The 17,036-nt window shown below is 34.6% G+C and overlaps 1 protein-coding gene across 8 annotated transcripts in view; it reads right to left on the bottom strand.

The window, feature by feature from the left end:
* DGKB (diacylglycerol kinase beta) overlaps positions 1-17,036 on the bottom strand; it is a 378,030-nt gene that overhangs the window by 195,652 nt on the left and 165,342 nt on the right. For all 8 annotated transcript variants that reach the window (XM_054273525.1, XM_054273526.1, XM_054273527.1 and 5 more), the window contains 2 exons: positions 13,801-13,874; positions 6,710-6,784 (listed from right to left, as the gene is read on the bottom strand). In XM_054273525.1, the coding sequence (XP_054129500.1) occupies positions 6,710-6,784; positions 13,801-13,874 (149 nt within the window). The remainder of the gene's footprint in view (positions 1-6,709; positions 6,785-13,800; positions 13,875-17,036) is intronic.

Below are 17,036 nucleotides of genomic sequence, written 5' to 3' on the forward strand. Positions count from 1 at the left end.
CCTTACACATAAAGTGTCACTAGACAAAAAATTTCCAGTAATTTTTTCATATTACTATGTATGCATGTGTATGTTCATTCACATATATTATATTCAATAGTGTTATAGATCTATTAATGGATGTTCTATATTCTAGTCACCAGAACTGATATACAGTTTGCAATCTCTTAAAAAATGCACAACTAATATATTTTAAACAAATTCCTGAATACAAATAAATATAGACAATAGCTTGCAGGTGTTTAATTCCAACTGTTTCCCCTACGAAATTGTAATGCTGCAGGGAGAATTAGTTTCTGTCCTTAGGAAGTTTTACAATTCTTTTGGACCTCTTGATAAAATCAAGAACACATGAAAAATTACAGAGTAAAAAAGTAAGAATGGGAGAAGGAAATGAAAAACACAATACACAAAAAAGTTATGTAATATGTAGAATAATAGAAAGGACAACTTCTTGTTTTATTAGTTTTTGACCAGAATTTCAATTTTAGCCAAGTTGCATAGAATTAAGTTCATCACATGTCCCATCCCCTGTAATTTTCTTTGCTCAGAAGAGCTCTTAAGCAATTTCAAGTGCAAATATAATGCCTGAAGGATGCCTACTTGCCCTGTATTAAAGGCTGCCTTGCCCTTCTCACCCCTTTCATGTTCTACTTCACACACCAGCAGGAGAAGTGCTGTAGGATCTCCTGTGACCCAAAACGCCACATGCCAAATCTGACTGAGTTCATTGGGGAACATATCTAATAAGAGTATATGCTGAAAGATCCTCTGCTGGGAGTCCCCTCCCAGGCACTGAGAGGTGCCCTGGCCCACGGGTGTGCATGTCCACCCCTGCTCATGGCCTGGCACAGAGACAAACACCTCCTGCCACCAGCATTCCCACTGCAAGCCAATGGGTTGGCAGAGAGTCACCAGGTGTATTTACATTGCTTCCTACACTGAGAGTATTCCAGCTTAATTTAAAGTCAAATTATAGCCCAGAGGTGATGGCAGGGTACTCACTGCTAAGTATTTAAGCATTTCCTCACAGAAAAGAAAGTCAGGAAAGAACCAACCAACCAAAACAGCACCAAAAGCACAGGGTTGATTTTAGCATTGCTCCAGACTGGGAAAATATAGACTTAAACCTCTGTCTCTTTTTATAAACAAGCTTCTTCACCATATGGATATCAAAGATCCTTTTGTTTTGATTGTATAGCTAATCTTCATCAAAAAAGTGTAACTTTTAAAAAAGTGGGGGACTGAAAAATCTGGTGAAACCATATTGTCAAAAACATTTTCAATAAGCTACATTTGTATTTGCCTTGGGGCTTTTTATATTCACAGACAGTGAATTTTCCAAGCAAAGTGTAGCACTAAATTCACATATCCTCTTCTTTTTATAATTTTAAATATAAAAATTATACACAAATTATATAAAAATCTATCACACAAAATACATAAAAATAATGCATGTTACAGTGTATATTTGCATGTATAAATGCAGTGTATATAAATATACTATAGTAGATATAAATATTTATAAAATCAAATTGATTTATAAAATTAAATATAGTTATATAATTATATATGTAAATAAATCTTATTCATTGAATTAGAATGTGCAGCCTACATTAGGAGTTGGGAAGGGAACACAGTTTTCTATTTTATAAGGTTTCATTCAGACTCATTAAGTGTTACAATTGTACAGAAATAATTTGACAGATTTCTTTAGAGATCTTAGGGAGAAAGTACTGCTTACCAAGAAAATTGTACTCAATTAGTGTTTTAATATCACCTGTTAATTTTTATCTACCATTTTCACATGGTTTGAAAAGAATTTAAAAAAAAACCTGGTGGAGAAGAACTTAGTAAAAGTGGTTTAAGGTGAAACTAAAAATAATTGAAGTCATTGTAAAGATTTTGTGCAATGTCAGCCTAAGTTAAAAAAACAGAATAGAAAATTTTATCCTATTTTCTTGGAAAAATTTGAAACTCAGAGTGATCACCACCAGTCTAATTTTATTTTACTTTGCTAGAAACAAGGATTCAAAGGCAGTTACTAAGTTTCTGCTGATAAATCAGTAATTTCCACCCAAAAGAGGGCAACTGTTTCAGCTACCTACATTACTCTAATTCAGTTTTTCATAATCACCTCATCAAGTCCATAGGAATGCAGGGGATCTATTATTGAATAAAATACCAATGCTAGAGAACATCACTATTTGATTTTGAATCATGCAGTTAATTGATTTATGTACAGGTGGCAAACACATCCACATTCTTATAGAACTGTTCAGAGAAAAATATAAAGGATTTATTTTAATCTAATTAATTTAGTTTATTAGAGTAAAACTGAAGTTTTACTCACAGTAATGAAAAGACAAATTGCAATATTTTCCAGTTAGTTACCTGTACATGACTACTGCTCTTATACCCGGAAGCTGTGCACTATGCAGAACTTCAGACACTCAGCCACACAAGGCGGCATAACAGCAATGCATGAAATCATTCAGCGTTCTTCATTCACAGTGGAAGCAAAATTTAAGACTGCCTACAGCCCAAAAAAATAATCCTCTAGTGGATCTCAGCATAGGTCTCAGGTGCCAACACCACAGATGTCATAGAAGCAAAAATATTGTTCAACAGCTGCTTAAAATATATCCCTAAATTCAGGATTTAAGTATCATGTGTGAATTCTAAGTACCACTGGTTTGTGGTGTACAAAAATAATTTTTATCATCAGATTATAACCAACCCACCATTGCTGGCTTTGCCAGTCTTTGGCAAAAATGTAATTCTTCCAAGAAAATATGGACCAGATCAAATATTTTGTTTGAAAGAAAATAACTATGCGGTTATTATCTTCTAAAAATATTCTTGGTGTATATACCTTCCTAGAATACTCTGGATATTCCAAAGTCCAACAGCAAAGAAATGCTCAAGCAATCAATTCAAATATTTAAGGAAAATAGTGTAAGTTTCAAGACAGACCTACTGCTTTGTGAAGGCAAAAAAGCCCAGATGCTGTAGATTTCCAATTGAATTACAGTGTAAGTTGCAGAGATTCTGCTTTGGTGTCTTGGGCATCTTTTAAGTGGGCAGAATTTAAGATTTAGAAAGGCCGGTTGAAGCAAACTTGCAGCTAGAATTCAAAAAATAGATGCTCTCCAAATTAAATGCTTATGGAAGTTACAAAGAAATACAACTTTTGTGGATATAATTTCTATAATAGAGTATAAAAATACTATAAATTAGACATTTTAAATAATAGAACTTTAGGGAACAGAGGCCTTTTCAGAGGGACAAAGACTTTGTGAAATGCTGACCTCTCTACAGAGTCCTGCAGCTCTGTGGCTCGACTGCTGTTCATCCTGCTATTATTTACCTCTCTGTGAGGTGAACAATAACTGAATTTCAGATTCTTCAAGATCATTAAATCCACAATAACAGTTGTTGTCAGAAGTAGAAGACTCCTATAGAGATGTAACAACTAAACAGGGAAACTCCTTTCATGGCAAAAAACACAGGTGCCAGGCACAAATTACACAATGCATCAGCCCAGCAATTTTCTCGTCACTGTGTTAACTGTGGCAGTCTGTAACTGTGGAGTATCTTTTATGCCTGTGTTCAGCTGCAGAGCTTACAAGGTTTTTCCAGCTCACCCATATCTCTCTACTGTCAATTAAAGAATGTCTAAACCATCAATTACCATACCCATGTTTAAAGTGTGCTGTTGCCCTTTGGCTTAGAGCTTCTTGATTTTCAGGCCTTGCAGCAGGTCTCCATCGCTGGAAAGGAATCAGTGCAAGAGTCGCTGCCATGAGGTTTATTTGCATCATGTACATCTTTTTATACAGACTATGAACATCACATGTTTTGACATAAACTGCTCCAAAAACCCTAGCTCAGACAGGAAAAGAAGCTGCAAGAAATGTCATTGCTGCTGTTCCACCCCATGTATTATGAAAGTAGGCAACACATGTACTTAAGTAATTGTACATTGAGGTTGTGAAACTAAAATTTGTTGTCATTTGCTCAAAATATTTTTCTGTTGTCCTGCTGTATGTCAGCATTCTATATAGAAAAACATAGGTTAAAGGTATTAAGAAAGGTGGGGCTTTTTTGAGGTTTTAGGGGGTTGTGTTTTGGTTTGGGGGTGTTTTTGTTGTTATTTTGAAGTTCTTTTTTCCAAAACATTTCTCTGCAAGAACATGGTTATCCCACTCAGGAGGTAGAAGAATAGACATAGCAATTGAGTTGCTGACCATTAAAAAAAACCCAAACCAATTTCAGCACCCTTAAGATTTGCAATTTTCTTAGTCTCCTAGTTCTTTTTTCCCTCTCTCTGCCCATTGAAAAGGGAATACATAGATTTTTTAGAAATTTATGTACTCCCTCTAAAAATTAACTGGAAATAAAAATTCATGTCAGCCACAGATGTTTGGAACACAAGTTACAAAACTTGTGAATGCTATCTTCTTGCTTGATGATGGCAACCCATGAGAAAAATACCATCAGAAATTAAAAAGATTAATTTATGGGTTAAAGCAAACAGGTTGGCTCTAACAAAAAAAAAAAAAAAAGCAAATTCTTAGCTAATACTGCAGATATTCTCTAGGTTAAGTCAACATGGCTGAAAATAGTAATAAAAGGGAAAAAAAAAACCACATCTCAAAATAGGCTCAACTAAAATGTACCACAGTAATCATAAATGCTTTAAAATAAATATATATTATGCTTATCCCTTTCTACTAAATAACTTCCAGGGATGAAGAAATACATTTCTGCTTTTCTCTGCACTGCACAGTACCCAAATCTGTTCCATTTTGACCTAAATTTCACATGTATTATGAGAAAATTAAATAAACACAGAATTTGGATTGACAATCCAGTATAACTGGCATTATAGAGATGGATGAATGAGTGGACAGATGGATGAATGGGCAGGTTTTATTAGGCAACTCAGCCCTCACAGAAAACAAGTACTGCTAAGTGAAACACCAGAGTTTATTCAACTTCTCACTTAAGGGCCAAATTATATGCAGCCTACAAAGTATTGCCAGGGGCAAGAAGTGATGGCAGGAGACAAACTGGAAATTTAGGATTATTCATTTCAGTGAAACGAATTTAAGATATACCAAAACAAGCAGCGCCTGTTTGAAAATTAATTAGAATTTTCTTCAAAGTGATTCTGAGCTAAAACTACTTCGATTTCTAATAGAAAGTGGAATTGAAAACATTTTCTGAAAAACACTGTCCTGGTTCAAAAGACAAATGTTTAAATTGCTTCAGTGCTCGGTTTCAGCTTGAACTTAACACTGCCCTCTTGTGCCTCTGCCTTAAAATGCATTTTCCTTCACAGCAAGATCCATGAAAACTAAGTCAGTTATGCACAGAAATGCAGCCAGAATTATTTTTTAATTTCGAAGAAAGAAGATGACTATGAACAAAAATATTTCATTTTTTGTTGTTTTTTTTTAAATTCATCCTCCCAATTTCTAGCACGGCCTTTCTATTACACAGTATGTAAAACAATGTTAGTTACTACTTTTGTCTCAGTTAATTCTTCTGGTCTATTTATTCTTTGAACTAAGAGTACTTAAATTTTTCATACATGCTAAGGATAGTATAAAACCAAATTTCATTCGAGTACTAAAAACAGCACTAGCATTCAGATACAAGACACATGCATGAAAGAAATCATGCATGTCGTTATCTCAATTTTTTGGGCTGGTTTTGCACCATTCAGCAGGTTAGCATTAGCTATACTGCAGTGCACGACATCTTAACTTCTGAAAGCATTGAGCCCAATATGCTTTCCACTTTCATCAATGCTGCTTTTCACTTTCATCAATGTTACATACATGTAAAGGTCTAAACAAATAAAAAATGCAAGGATTTAAAAGAAAAGTATCCAAACAACAGTGTAAACTTAATGTCAGTGAACATATGCCTCCTTCTGCAACTCTTTTTTCACGGATGTAAAATTTCATGTATCAGTGACAAAAGTAAATAGCACCCATTACATACAAAATAACACACAGAGTAGATATTTAGTGTTGCTCTATCTAATTTTCTTCTACCAAAGCACCCACTACTTAAAAAGGAGACAATATCAGGTGGCAAAGGTTGGTGTTTGATACACTGTAATTCTCCCGTCCTCACAGGAATGCAAATTAAGGAGAATCACGGAGGAAGCACACTAAGCAAGGGACTGCAGTGCCAGCTGGTTCAGAGAGCACTTTGGTCCACATTACAAGTCACTGCCAGCACAATCCAGCCTGGCCAGTAGTTTTCCAGCCACTACATGTAACTGATGAGAAGCAGGCAGTCACCAATACATTCCAGACACCCATGCATGTGCACATGTGTGTTTATGTAAGTAAAAGAAATGGATGTCTTGCTGGTCAGTCTTCGAGGCTGCTGACATCTGCAACACAAGTAACCCCCAGAACTCAAGCTGCTGAAACGGCAGTTAAAGATGGAATCAGAATTAAGTTTATCCCACAGGTCTTATAGAATAGTACATGGTTTTCAGCAACACATCTGAGACATAGCTTTACTTGTAGAGGTAAACAAATAATACTTATATATTTCTGCAGCCATTCAGAGAACTGCAGTGTTGATACATTCCGAACATGCTATATGTACTTCAGTCTGTTCATTTGATTATACAGTATTTTATTAAATGAGTTCCTGGTAATAATATTAACTGTAGACTTACCCTGGCATAGGTCCATTTCCAGAAAGACTATAAACTTGACGAGGATTTAAAAGGTACTGAAATTTTCTATAAATTCTGAAGAGGTAAAAGAGACAAGAAGAAAATATTTACTTACATGTTTGGAAATGTAAAAAAAATTTTCATATGAAAGAATTAAATAAATTAGAGCATACTACAATTATTTGAACTGCAGGATCTCATTTATACAAAAAATCAAATACTTGAACACAGCAATTATAATTCATACATAGAGTGTATTGCGGGGTATAAAGTTGAGACAGAAGTACTACAAGCTATTTACATTCCAAATGCTGTGTGTAGACAGAAATAAATACGATAAAAAGCTACAATTACACAACAAAAGGTGAATCAAAAAAGCATTTTGGAAAGCACATTGATTTGTATTTAAGTAACTCCATGGCAAAGGAGAGATTTCTTCCTGAAATTTATTGCAAACACAGAGCTACACATTTATTTAATTGCAAAAGCTAATTGGCTTTGCCCCACACCAAAAATGTCCACATAGACTGGAAAACATTCTGATAAAGAAAACCTGTGTTCGACTACATTTTCTCAGGATTACATTTGAATGAGAAGAAAATGAAAAAGATTTGAAGCACTGTTTTACTTAATTACACTTATTTTTAAATTACCTGAATAACAGGAAGCAATTTATTGATACAGCATGACAAGCATTGCCCTGTCCCTCATGGGACCCCATCTGCTGTCCTACCCTGAGCAATTGTTTCTTCTAAAGTGTAAATTTAGAAATTTGAGTTTACTTGCCCTAAAAGTATGACAGAGATCTTCATTACAAACATTAGAAATGTAATTTCCTAAATTGACTGGAATGCAGTAGTGATTCTTTTCTCACACAGAACCAAGAAAGCACAAAAAAGAGTTGGAGCTCACAATAAATAAATATACACCTGAGGATGTATGGCAATAGTTTAAATTATAAACCCCTGTTTCTTGGTTTTAATTTTAATGTTTCTGTCCTTCATCTAATTAATATTTTAATGTTTTTAAGAAAGCATTTATTTCTTCATTGAAATATTGCTTCTTTTCTTTATAATCGCTTACATGAAATAGAAACATAATAAGACCTGAATTCTAGGTTAAAATGTCCACGTTTTAAAATACAGCACAATAAAACTATCTAGACACAATCTATGTGCACATTCAGGGATTTTTTTCTAATTTTTTTTCTTAATAGAAATGCATAATTTATCAGGGTAGCTGGAAAGTAAGTTTGTAAAAAATACTGAATACAAACAAATTCATAATTATCTGTAAAATTGCCCAACTGGAGTATTTTCTTAACTTCTAAATTATTTAGTGATGTCAGTTTCATCAAGCATTTTATTCAAGCACACTCACACAATATATTCCTGCTGCTATTCCTGACAGAAAAAGTCAGTATGAAATGACCAGTTTCATTCCACAAGTATGCACACATCATTGTTGATGGCTCTGATGATGATCAAATTAGACTTTTGACAATGGATTTACAACACAATATACATATTCCCATTTCACAGATGTAAAAAGGACTTTTCTATTTAGTATGTGTGATTTGCTTCTCAGAGATGTGTAGAATTTGATCTGGTCAAAGGTGATGCTAATTTCATTTGTGTAGCTGACCATAAGAACTTAATGAACAGTATTTTTATGAAGTCCCAAAGGTCTAAGAGTTATTTTTCTAAATTTTGGTGCTACAAAACAGACTAGCCATTACCTACACTGACAGTGCTGTTTTCAGGTAACAGTGAAATGCTATAAAAGCCTTCTTAATAAAAAGGAGGTTTGGTTTTTCTGCTTAGAACCCAGAAGTCCAACTGCAATAATGAAGAGATTATGCTGAATTGTACTTGACTCAGTGCATGCCATTCATGGCTACCAGTTGAACATCAATACCTGCTAATCACTCCATGACTCACTGCAAATGACACATCAAGCTTTAAGTTATTAAACACATTTATGTATTCTAGTCTAAAATTCATAAATTGATGGCTCATTTCTATTCACACATTCTCAAAAAAAAAAAAAAATTAGAAACTGTTTATAAATGTTTCCCTCACACAGACCTAACAGGGTGACAGAGGGAAGCCAAAGAAAAGGGACAGTAACTCAACCTTCCAGTTTTACATCTACAGTACCAAACAGTGACACTGACTTGGCTCTGAATGCCTTGCTTCCACATGTGGGGAAGGAACTGGATGTGGTTTCCTTGTGACTGGAGATTTGTGCTGACAAGGCCATGAGGTGGTGTGGTGGGAAATGCCCCAAAAGACATTTTTGTGATGAAATGCAATTTCATGAAGGAAGCCAGTTTATGAAATTACCACTTGTCAACAAACAGCTGTGCTTCAGTAACTACTTTTGGGGTTATTCTGTGATCTGGAAACTAAAAAGGTTCAATTTAAAACAGAAATTCACAGAGAAGTTTCATCATTGTAATTTTTCTTTATATTTAAATCATGCCCATGATCTCATATGAACCTCAAAATGCTTGCTATAATAACTGAGGAGGGAGAAAATTATCTCAGGAGTGGCCAAAGGAGCTGGCATCATCTTTAAACAGCTCAGCTGCTGAAGAAAATACTTTTGAGTGCACCTTCAGCTGAGTTAGATTAAGCTGTCTTCTGGAGAAGAGAGAAAATAAATGGCCAAAACTATCTGGCAATTCAAAACTGGCAATAAAGTTGACTACACTGTGGAAAAAAAGCTGGCCATGGCAATGCATTCTGCCACAACTGGGGATGCATCTTCAGTTCTCCAGGGGCTATTAAAGATGTGGTTAATTGGGGCTTCATTTAACCCTGATGTCAGACAAGGAAGAAGCCAAGGACTCCTCTCCAAAATAATGCTAGTTATCCTCTCTTCCAGACATACTGTATTTGAAAAAGAACATTTGAAACTGCTTTAAAATTTTGTCTCAATGCTAAATGAAAGCTCAGAAAAGCAGATTAGTCGTAGGGGAGGAGGGAAGAACTACTATGAACCCAAGTCATTTGAAAACAGCAAAGGTTAAAAATATCATCAACCTGTATTGCACAGACACTGACCGTGGAGTCAGCAGGAAACGCGAGTGTACGGAAGCTGATCTCCAGTGCATCCAACAGCACATTTGTCAAGGAAACAATTGTGTAAACTCACCCTCTGGTCAGGCAAATAAACTGGAAAATGGGGAAGTGGAAATCAAAGTAATGAGTATGGCAAAACAACAGCATGATTTAGAAGGACTCTTATGTGAGAAACATTACCCTTAACAACAGCCTTCAGAAGCACTACATGCTTGTATGTTCTTTCTGTTGAAAGAAACTATTTTGTGAATGGTGTACTACATACACACATTTTATTCACAGATTATTGAAAATTGTTGCCTTGATTAGTCAGATCATAAATGCAGACATCCCAAACCAATAGCCCTAGAATGAAATGGATGTTCTGCCTTTTTTTTTTGATGAAATTAACTGTACCTGCCCATTTCCTGCACAACCACTGAAAATGTGCTATGGTGTGATATAGCCTGAGAAATTCACTTGCCTGGGTATGATAAACTCCTGTTCAGTCTCATGCTAAGTTAAAATCCATTTCTAGTATAGGAAAGCCTTAAATTAATCAACTTTAATTCTATTTTTCTACTTTCTCCTTAATAAAAATTGACTTCTATTTTTATTCTATTATAAACATATGTATTGTCTATTAAAAAAATAATTCAAGTCCAAATAACTGCAAATACACTGGAGTGTCGCAAGATGGGCCATTATTAACCTCCTAATTGAGAAAAAAATATAATGGGGCTACTGTCATAATTCTTTATTTTGCAATTATATCTGAAAGTCATAGCACTGGTCCTTAAAACAGAAACCAATTCAGAAGGAATATATTTATCACTACACATTCTGAAAAACTGAATTTCTAACATAATGAAAGTTTCAAAATGTATTGATAAGACATAGTTGCAGAGTTTTTTGTGTTCTGAATTTTTTTTTTTTGTGTTCTGAATGCACTTTTTCTACATATCTGTTTGTTTCCCGCCACCCCTCTGTCTGAACATTTAAAAACTAAAACTAAACAACCAAACATCTTTCACCTTTAAGTGATCCTCAGTTTTGCATTTGAGAGATTTGAGAAAAATTACAAAATAGAAGAGGAAATAACCATGTATTACTGGGGGTGTGCATTTATTCAACTGTTCTTCAGCTGTATGCATAAACTCTCCCCAAGAATAACACAACAAAATGGGCTGGGTTACCATAAGGTAAGGCATAAAATCTTGTATGGGGAACTGTGGGAATGCAGGAGACTCGACAATCTGCAGTAATCTTTCCATGTTCAATGAAAGTCAATTAGAAATCTTGTCTTCATTCACTGTGACCTCTCAAATCATGAGAATCCTAAGTAAAGACTAAGACAGAATTTTCAGTAGATTTTCTTAATCTGAATGAATCAAGATAATGAAACTATGTTCTATAAAGATGAAGGTAGTGGGTTTGCTTTGCCTTTTTTTTTTTTTCCCCCTCACTGCTGGGGAAAACCTTCCTTTTGTTACAGGTATCCTCTAGTTCCACCCTTTCAGCACCTGACCAGATTAAAAAGTTGCAATAATCAAAAATCCTGACTTGAATGCCATTTACTTTAAAGTTGGACTCAATGATCCTTGTAGGTCCCTTCCAACTGTGATGAAATCTGTCAATCACCACAACCTTGTATTTTGCAAATTAATTTATGTCTTCAAATGTCCTGTGATTTTACTTTCCACAAAATATAATTTTACTGACACAAAATTGGAGGGTAGGGAATATATGGCAATTTCTTTCTGGTTACCAACTTTAAAGCAGACAGATAAAACCCAGGAAAACAAAAAAATTCAATAATATTTCTGCTGAGAATGTTTTCATCACTTAGATTGAATATTCAAACTAATAGGCACTCCTAGAATCCTTATTTTATACTTCTGCTTCTGGCATTGATATGAAACACTGACACCTCAAAAATGGACTGCAAAGCTCTTCTCAACAAATAGTCCATATGTGGACTTCCTTCAACCTTTTTGAATCTGGCTTTAGATCTAATTGTGAGATATTATCTCCTAATGGTGAATGACCTGAGACATGTTTATATAACTAGGCAGCTGACCTTTTGATGTGCTTCTCTTGAAAGAGATATATTGAGTGCAACCTTGACACATTAGTATGCAATTTAACATTTTGTGTACATATGGTATCAAAGCCAATCTAAGAGGTTCTTACAATTCACTATACTCAGCTGCTGGTGCTTGCCCTCATGCTATACACTTAATTGTGTAATGACATTTGTGGATAATGGTGCTAGTGAATGAAGTGTGTATAGGGCATCCATTTTTAAAATTCAAATAATTCCTGTGATCTGTTTGGCCCCAGTAACAGCTTCATTGACATAAACTGAGAAGTGTTAGACTGTAATACATGAAGGGGAATAGGAGCTTGAGATGGGGATCAGATTTTAAACTTGCATTTACCCTGGAGAATATCTAACATTAAATGACATCCCTGCTGCATTAAGCCCATTCAAATAGTAACACTTGAGACCAATTATGAGCTGGGAACTGAAAGCTGTGAAACAACATTTCATTAAATTGTTTCTAGGCTATAACTAACTGTGTAAGTGTAGCTCTCTAACCTGCCTCTCACCTACATAACTGCAGACCGGATCACTGATCTACTCACTTCATATTGGTATTATAAAAAGTCAAGCTGAGTGCTAGTGCAGATGACCTTCCACCAGACCCCTGACTGCACAGCAGACCAGGGCTGCCTCACACAAAAACTCAGGATGGCTCACACTGGTTTGTTCAAATTGCAAAGGCATGTTTTTGAAACTGCTTAGAACTAAACTTTTACATCATTAACTGCCTTTGACACATCTAGCTGATATCTAGGTATACCAGTCCAGGGATTACATCATCAGCTCTCAAGATAGCCAGTTCTCTCAGAGGCCTCCAAATACAGTTTTGGTTAATGCTCCTTAGCTTTAAGAATTACCCTAACAACTACTCTGCAGGATTTTGTCCCCTCTGACAGCTTACTTTTAGGGGCACAGGAAGATGTGATCGAAGGGAGACAGGGTGGAGAAGGCAGGGGAAGCTGACCCATTGGAGTTTACTTGCTTGGTTCCAGACTTTACAATCACACTACATCCCTCCTTTATTTTGCTTCTCATTACCCATATCACCAATATCCACAGGTATCACCTTCAGCTGCATCCTGGCCAAAAGACCAAAATCTTCTTCAAGACGTGAAGTTACAGCCCTGCCATGGTGAACTAGGATACAAAAATTTAGGGATTTATGGGACGGTCAAAAATGACCACACTGTTAGCATATGGAATCCTGAAATATGCTCTGAAAAGTCTGTTTAGGAGGCAACTAATTCAGCATTCCTGCCTGAGTAAGAGGAGAATGCTCCTTACTACTTTATCAGGCCTCTGATACATTAACACTTAAACTAATAAACTCAGACATTTTAATTTAAATCAGTGTAATTACTGACATATGTAAAATTAATATGTCTTTAATTTCTGTGATTGGACTCTAATAATTCAACTGGATTTTTAGAATGCTTCCTATTTACAAAAATCAAAAGGTTTCTTTGAAGGAAATCTTATGAAGAAGCTTGAGAGCCTCTACTACTAAGTCTATAAAAAGCAAATCATACATTAAAAAATGGAATACTGCTTCTAATTTAAACTACTGACCTGCCTGTATAATCATTACAAAGATTAAAAGAAAACTGTTAGCACTTTAAAGTTTTAATACAAGATATGGCAACTCACATCTTCACGCAAATCACACAAACCCATGCACTGAATGTAGCTACTTTTTTTGATTGGAAACAATACTATCCCATAGAACTAACTCTTGTTTTTAACTGGAGAATTTATAGGTACAGAGATATAGGGTGTTCAACTGTGAGGAATAACAACATAAAATGTTGGATTTTTTCCACATAGACAAACTTCTAAAATTCATCTTAAAACATTTCACAGACCAGAATCAAGAAATTAAAAAAAAAAAAAAAAGAAAAGAAAAAGAAAAAAACCCTTACCTTTCTCCTTGTTTCCCACCACTTTTAGGATTGACAAAAACTAAAAGTGGATGAGTGCCTGGAACTGGAGTGATCTAAAAGAAGGGAATAACACAGCCACTCATTAATGCTGTGTGTTGCATTCATTTTTTCCTATAGTAGACAGAAAACAAAAAGCTTAATGCAAACTCTATGTTATGCTATGTAATCCAGCTGGAAGCAATACCATAATTTGCAATAATCCTCACTTCATTAATTTGCCAGAAATTGCAAGTGACTTCTTTTTTAATGCTGTCTGTTTAACAGCTCTGTTGCCATTTTAACCAATAATACCACTGAGATACTGAGGTATATACACACATAACCTATCTCTCTATATATAGATATATACTTGTTAGTGTATATAGATAAACATACATCCATCAGTAGAGAAGAAAACTTTAAGTGCAAATAATGCATTAATTACTCTGACAGTAATTTCCTTTAAAAAAAGGAAAAGAAAAAAGCTTAACCTGTATTTTGGAGTGAGAAATGACACTATATTATATACTATGAAAGTCAACTATAGCTATAGTGGAAAATTGAACTTAACAGATTTTTTTTTTAATTATGGCAATGAATATCTACAATATTTGTTATATTATGAAATCACACACTTTTTAAAATGTGGCTACCATAACATTAAGGAATTCTTTTAAACAGCTGAGAAAGCAGATAAACCTAAGAAGGTAGAGGAGACTGTAAGGAAGAAAGGCATGTCTGACTAAAAGAATGCTAATGAGAAGCAAGGAAACAATGACTTCTAAGAAGGAAACAATGACTTCTAGCATTATTTTGTTTTACATTCTTTTGTGTATGGAAAGTTTTACACATTCATGTTAATATTTAGCTTTACAAACTAACACCATCCTTCTAAGTAATAGGGTTAGTCTGTATTTTCAGATACTCTGAGATGTGTGTGTTCATTGCCTTTACTCCAAAGACTTGAACATAAAAAAATTACATCAGATGATCTCTAATACAGGTCTTAAACCATGAAGCTGGACTATTCATATTTAGAAACATCATTTCAGACTTATATAAATTCCAAAATGTTTGAAAGTATATTTAGAGTTCAAAGTCAACATCTCCAAAGTCGTACACTAACAACTTCAGAGATGAAGCTTGGACCATCTGCATTTCAAAATGATGCACTGAAAGGCCTTGCTTGAAGTCCTTATTCATAATTCCTGAAATAAAAAAATTTGGAAATTTCATAAAGTGCAATTTAAGGCAGAACCTGAGAAACATCATAGCTAAGGAGTTTTCCAGACATACTAGAGATATAGGCATATAATCCTACAAGGCATCTACAAGCACTTTTCTTTTAGTAGGAAATGTTAGGCAGTAGTGTGTCAACTCTAATCATGATTTCAAAAAAAAAGAAGAACCAAATCTGTTCCAATACATACAAAAAATAATGGAAAAGTCCACAAATTCAGTGGTATTAAGCTTATCATGAAACCAACTCAGTATCACCTCGCACAGTAAAGTGCTGTGTGTTGAAACATACATCAAATTGCAGAATACAGTGAAGTTTGTCATATATTTAATTTTTACCTACTGTTTTAATCAATTTGAGTTATTTAGCCAATTCCCATGGTGTTTATTCCGGTGAACTAAGTGTAAACCAATGGTGCCCATTGTGACAGAGATGGAATACCTACTGAAATCCCTTAGGACGCAGGTTAATTAATGAGACTCATCCTAAGGTTATACATGATCTATTACTTCCTCTAATTAGAAATAATAATCCTGATCATTATGCTGGTTAGCTAGAAAGAAGCAAGATGAATGTGCTTAACTATGATTAATTGTCTTTAAGTTGTGCAGACCTCCACTGCCACTAAGTTATCTGCTCCCTCTGATGGAAGGACGGTTTGGGCTTGATCTTTTTCTCAACAAAAGCTAAGTGATGGAACTTTCTATTTTAAACCTTTTCTTTCAAGATTCAATGAGATTATTTCAAGTAGAAGTGTTTGGCTCATCAAAAAAAAAAATCTAATAACTAGTCCGTATCCCACTTGGTTCCAAAATAAATTTTAATTAAATTTTTACAGCTTTTCCAAATTACTTTACAGATAACATACGGTATTTTTATATAATGAAATGCAACGAAAGATTTAGACTAAATTAGTGAACATTTTCAAGCCCTAATCTAGCATGACTTAAAGGCAATCTTCATGATGATATAGTACAAGTAACTTAAAGTAAAAAGAAAAAACAAAAAGAAAAAACAAAAAGAAAAAAGTGGTGGAGAACTTATATATAGTTTCTTATATATTGAAAATAGAGGTCTAACAGCAGTAGTATCAAGATCTTTGCTTTTTTACATTGTATCTTTAATCATAAACAAATGCAATTAATAATTAATACTGATTAAGTTTTCTGAAATAAAACTCTTGCTCACTGAAGATTTTGTTAAAATGAGACCATGCCAGCAGAATCAGAGTATTAGAAACAGAGTAGCTTGCCAGATATGGGAGAATTAGAGTAGTATACTTTGATCAGATACAGCATGTTTTCTCCAGACCATCTTTGGGCAAAATACTAACATTAATTGCCAGTTATATTTATAGCATCTTACATATTTGTGAGAAGAGCTGGAAAATTATACAATCTGTGAGGAAAAAAAGCCCTAACATTCTCATTGATCCCATCCTTTCAGTAGGATAGCCCTAAAGGTCCACTCAGGCTTCACAATAATTACATTCACAAGAGGTTATCATTTTTAATGCCAATCAAAAATTAAATATTTTATGCTAAGATGGATTCCTGCCACTCAAAACCAATTAAATCCATCTGTGAAAAACAAAGACCACAATATAATCAGCAAATTAGGGCCATAACTGCAGAATTATTTCTAATGTTATCACCATGGTACCATGTCATGGACTACATTACAAACGTGTCATTACAGTTGTTCAAAAAACACCTCAAATCTATTCAATAATAATGCTATCATCTTTGTCCCCCACTCTCTTTTTCTCAATCTCCAGCAGTCATAAGGAAAAGAAAGGATGAAATGAAGGCTTTTGACTCATCTTGGAAAGACAAGAGAGAACACAAGTTTTGGAACACACTAAAAAAGGGCAAATCTTATGACTTGAAAGCAGAACATATAATAATTTAAAGTTTTGTATTGAAGAGCCAATGGTGCTAAAACCTGCTGTTTTGACTAGACCAAGTATTATATCCTTGGCAGTATCACATGAGTG

This window comes from Melozone crissalis, unplaced genomic scaffold (genome assembly GCF_028551555.1).
Source record: "Melozone crissalis strain CALT ecotype California unplaced genomic scaffold, PUWL_Pcris_2 ptg000016l_1, whole genome shotgun sequence".
In the NCBI taxonomy this organism is placed as follows: Eukaryota; Metazoa; Chordata; class Aves; order Passeriformes; family Passerellidae; genus Melozone; species Melozone crissalis.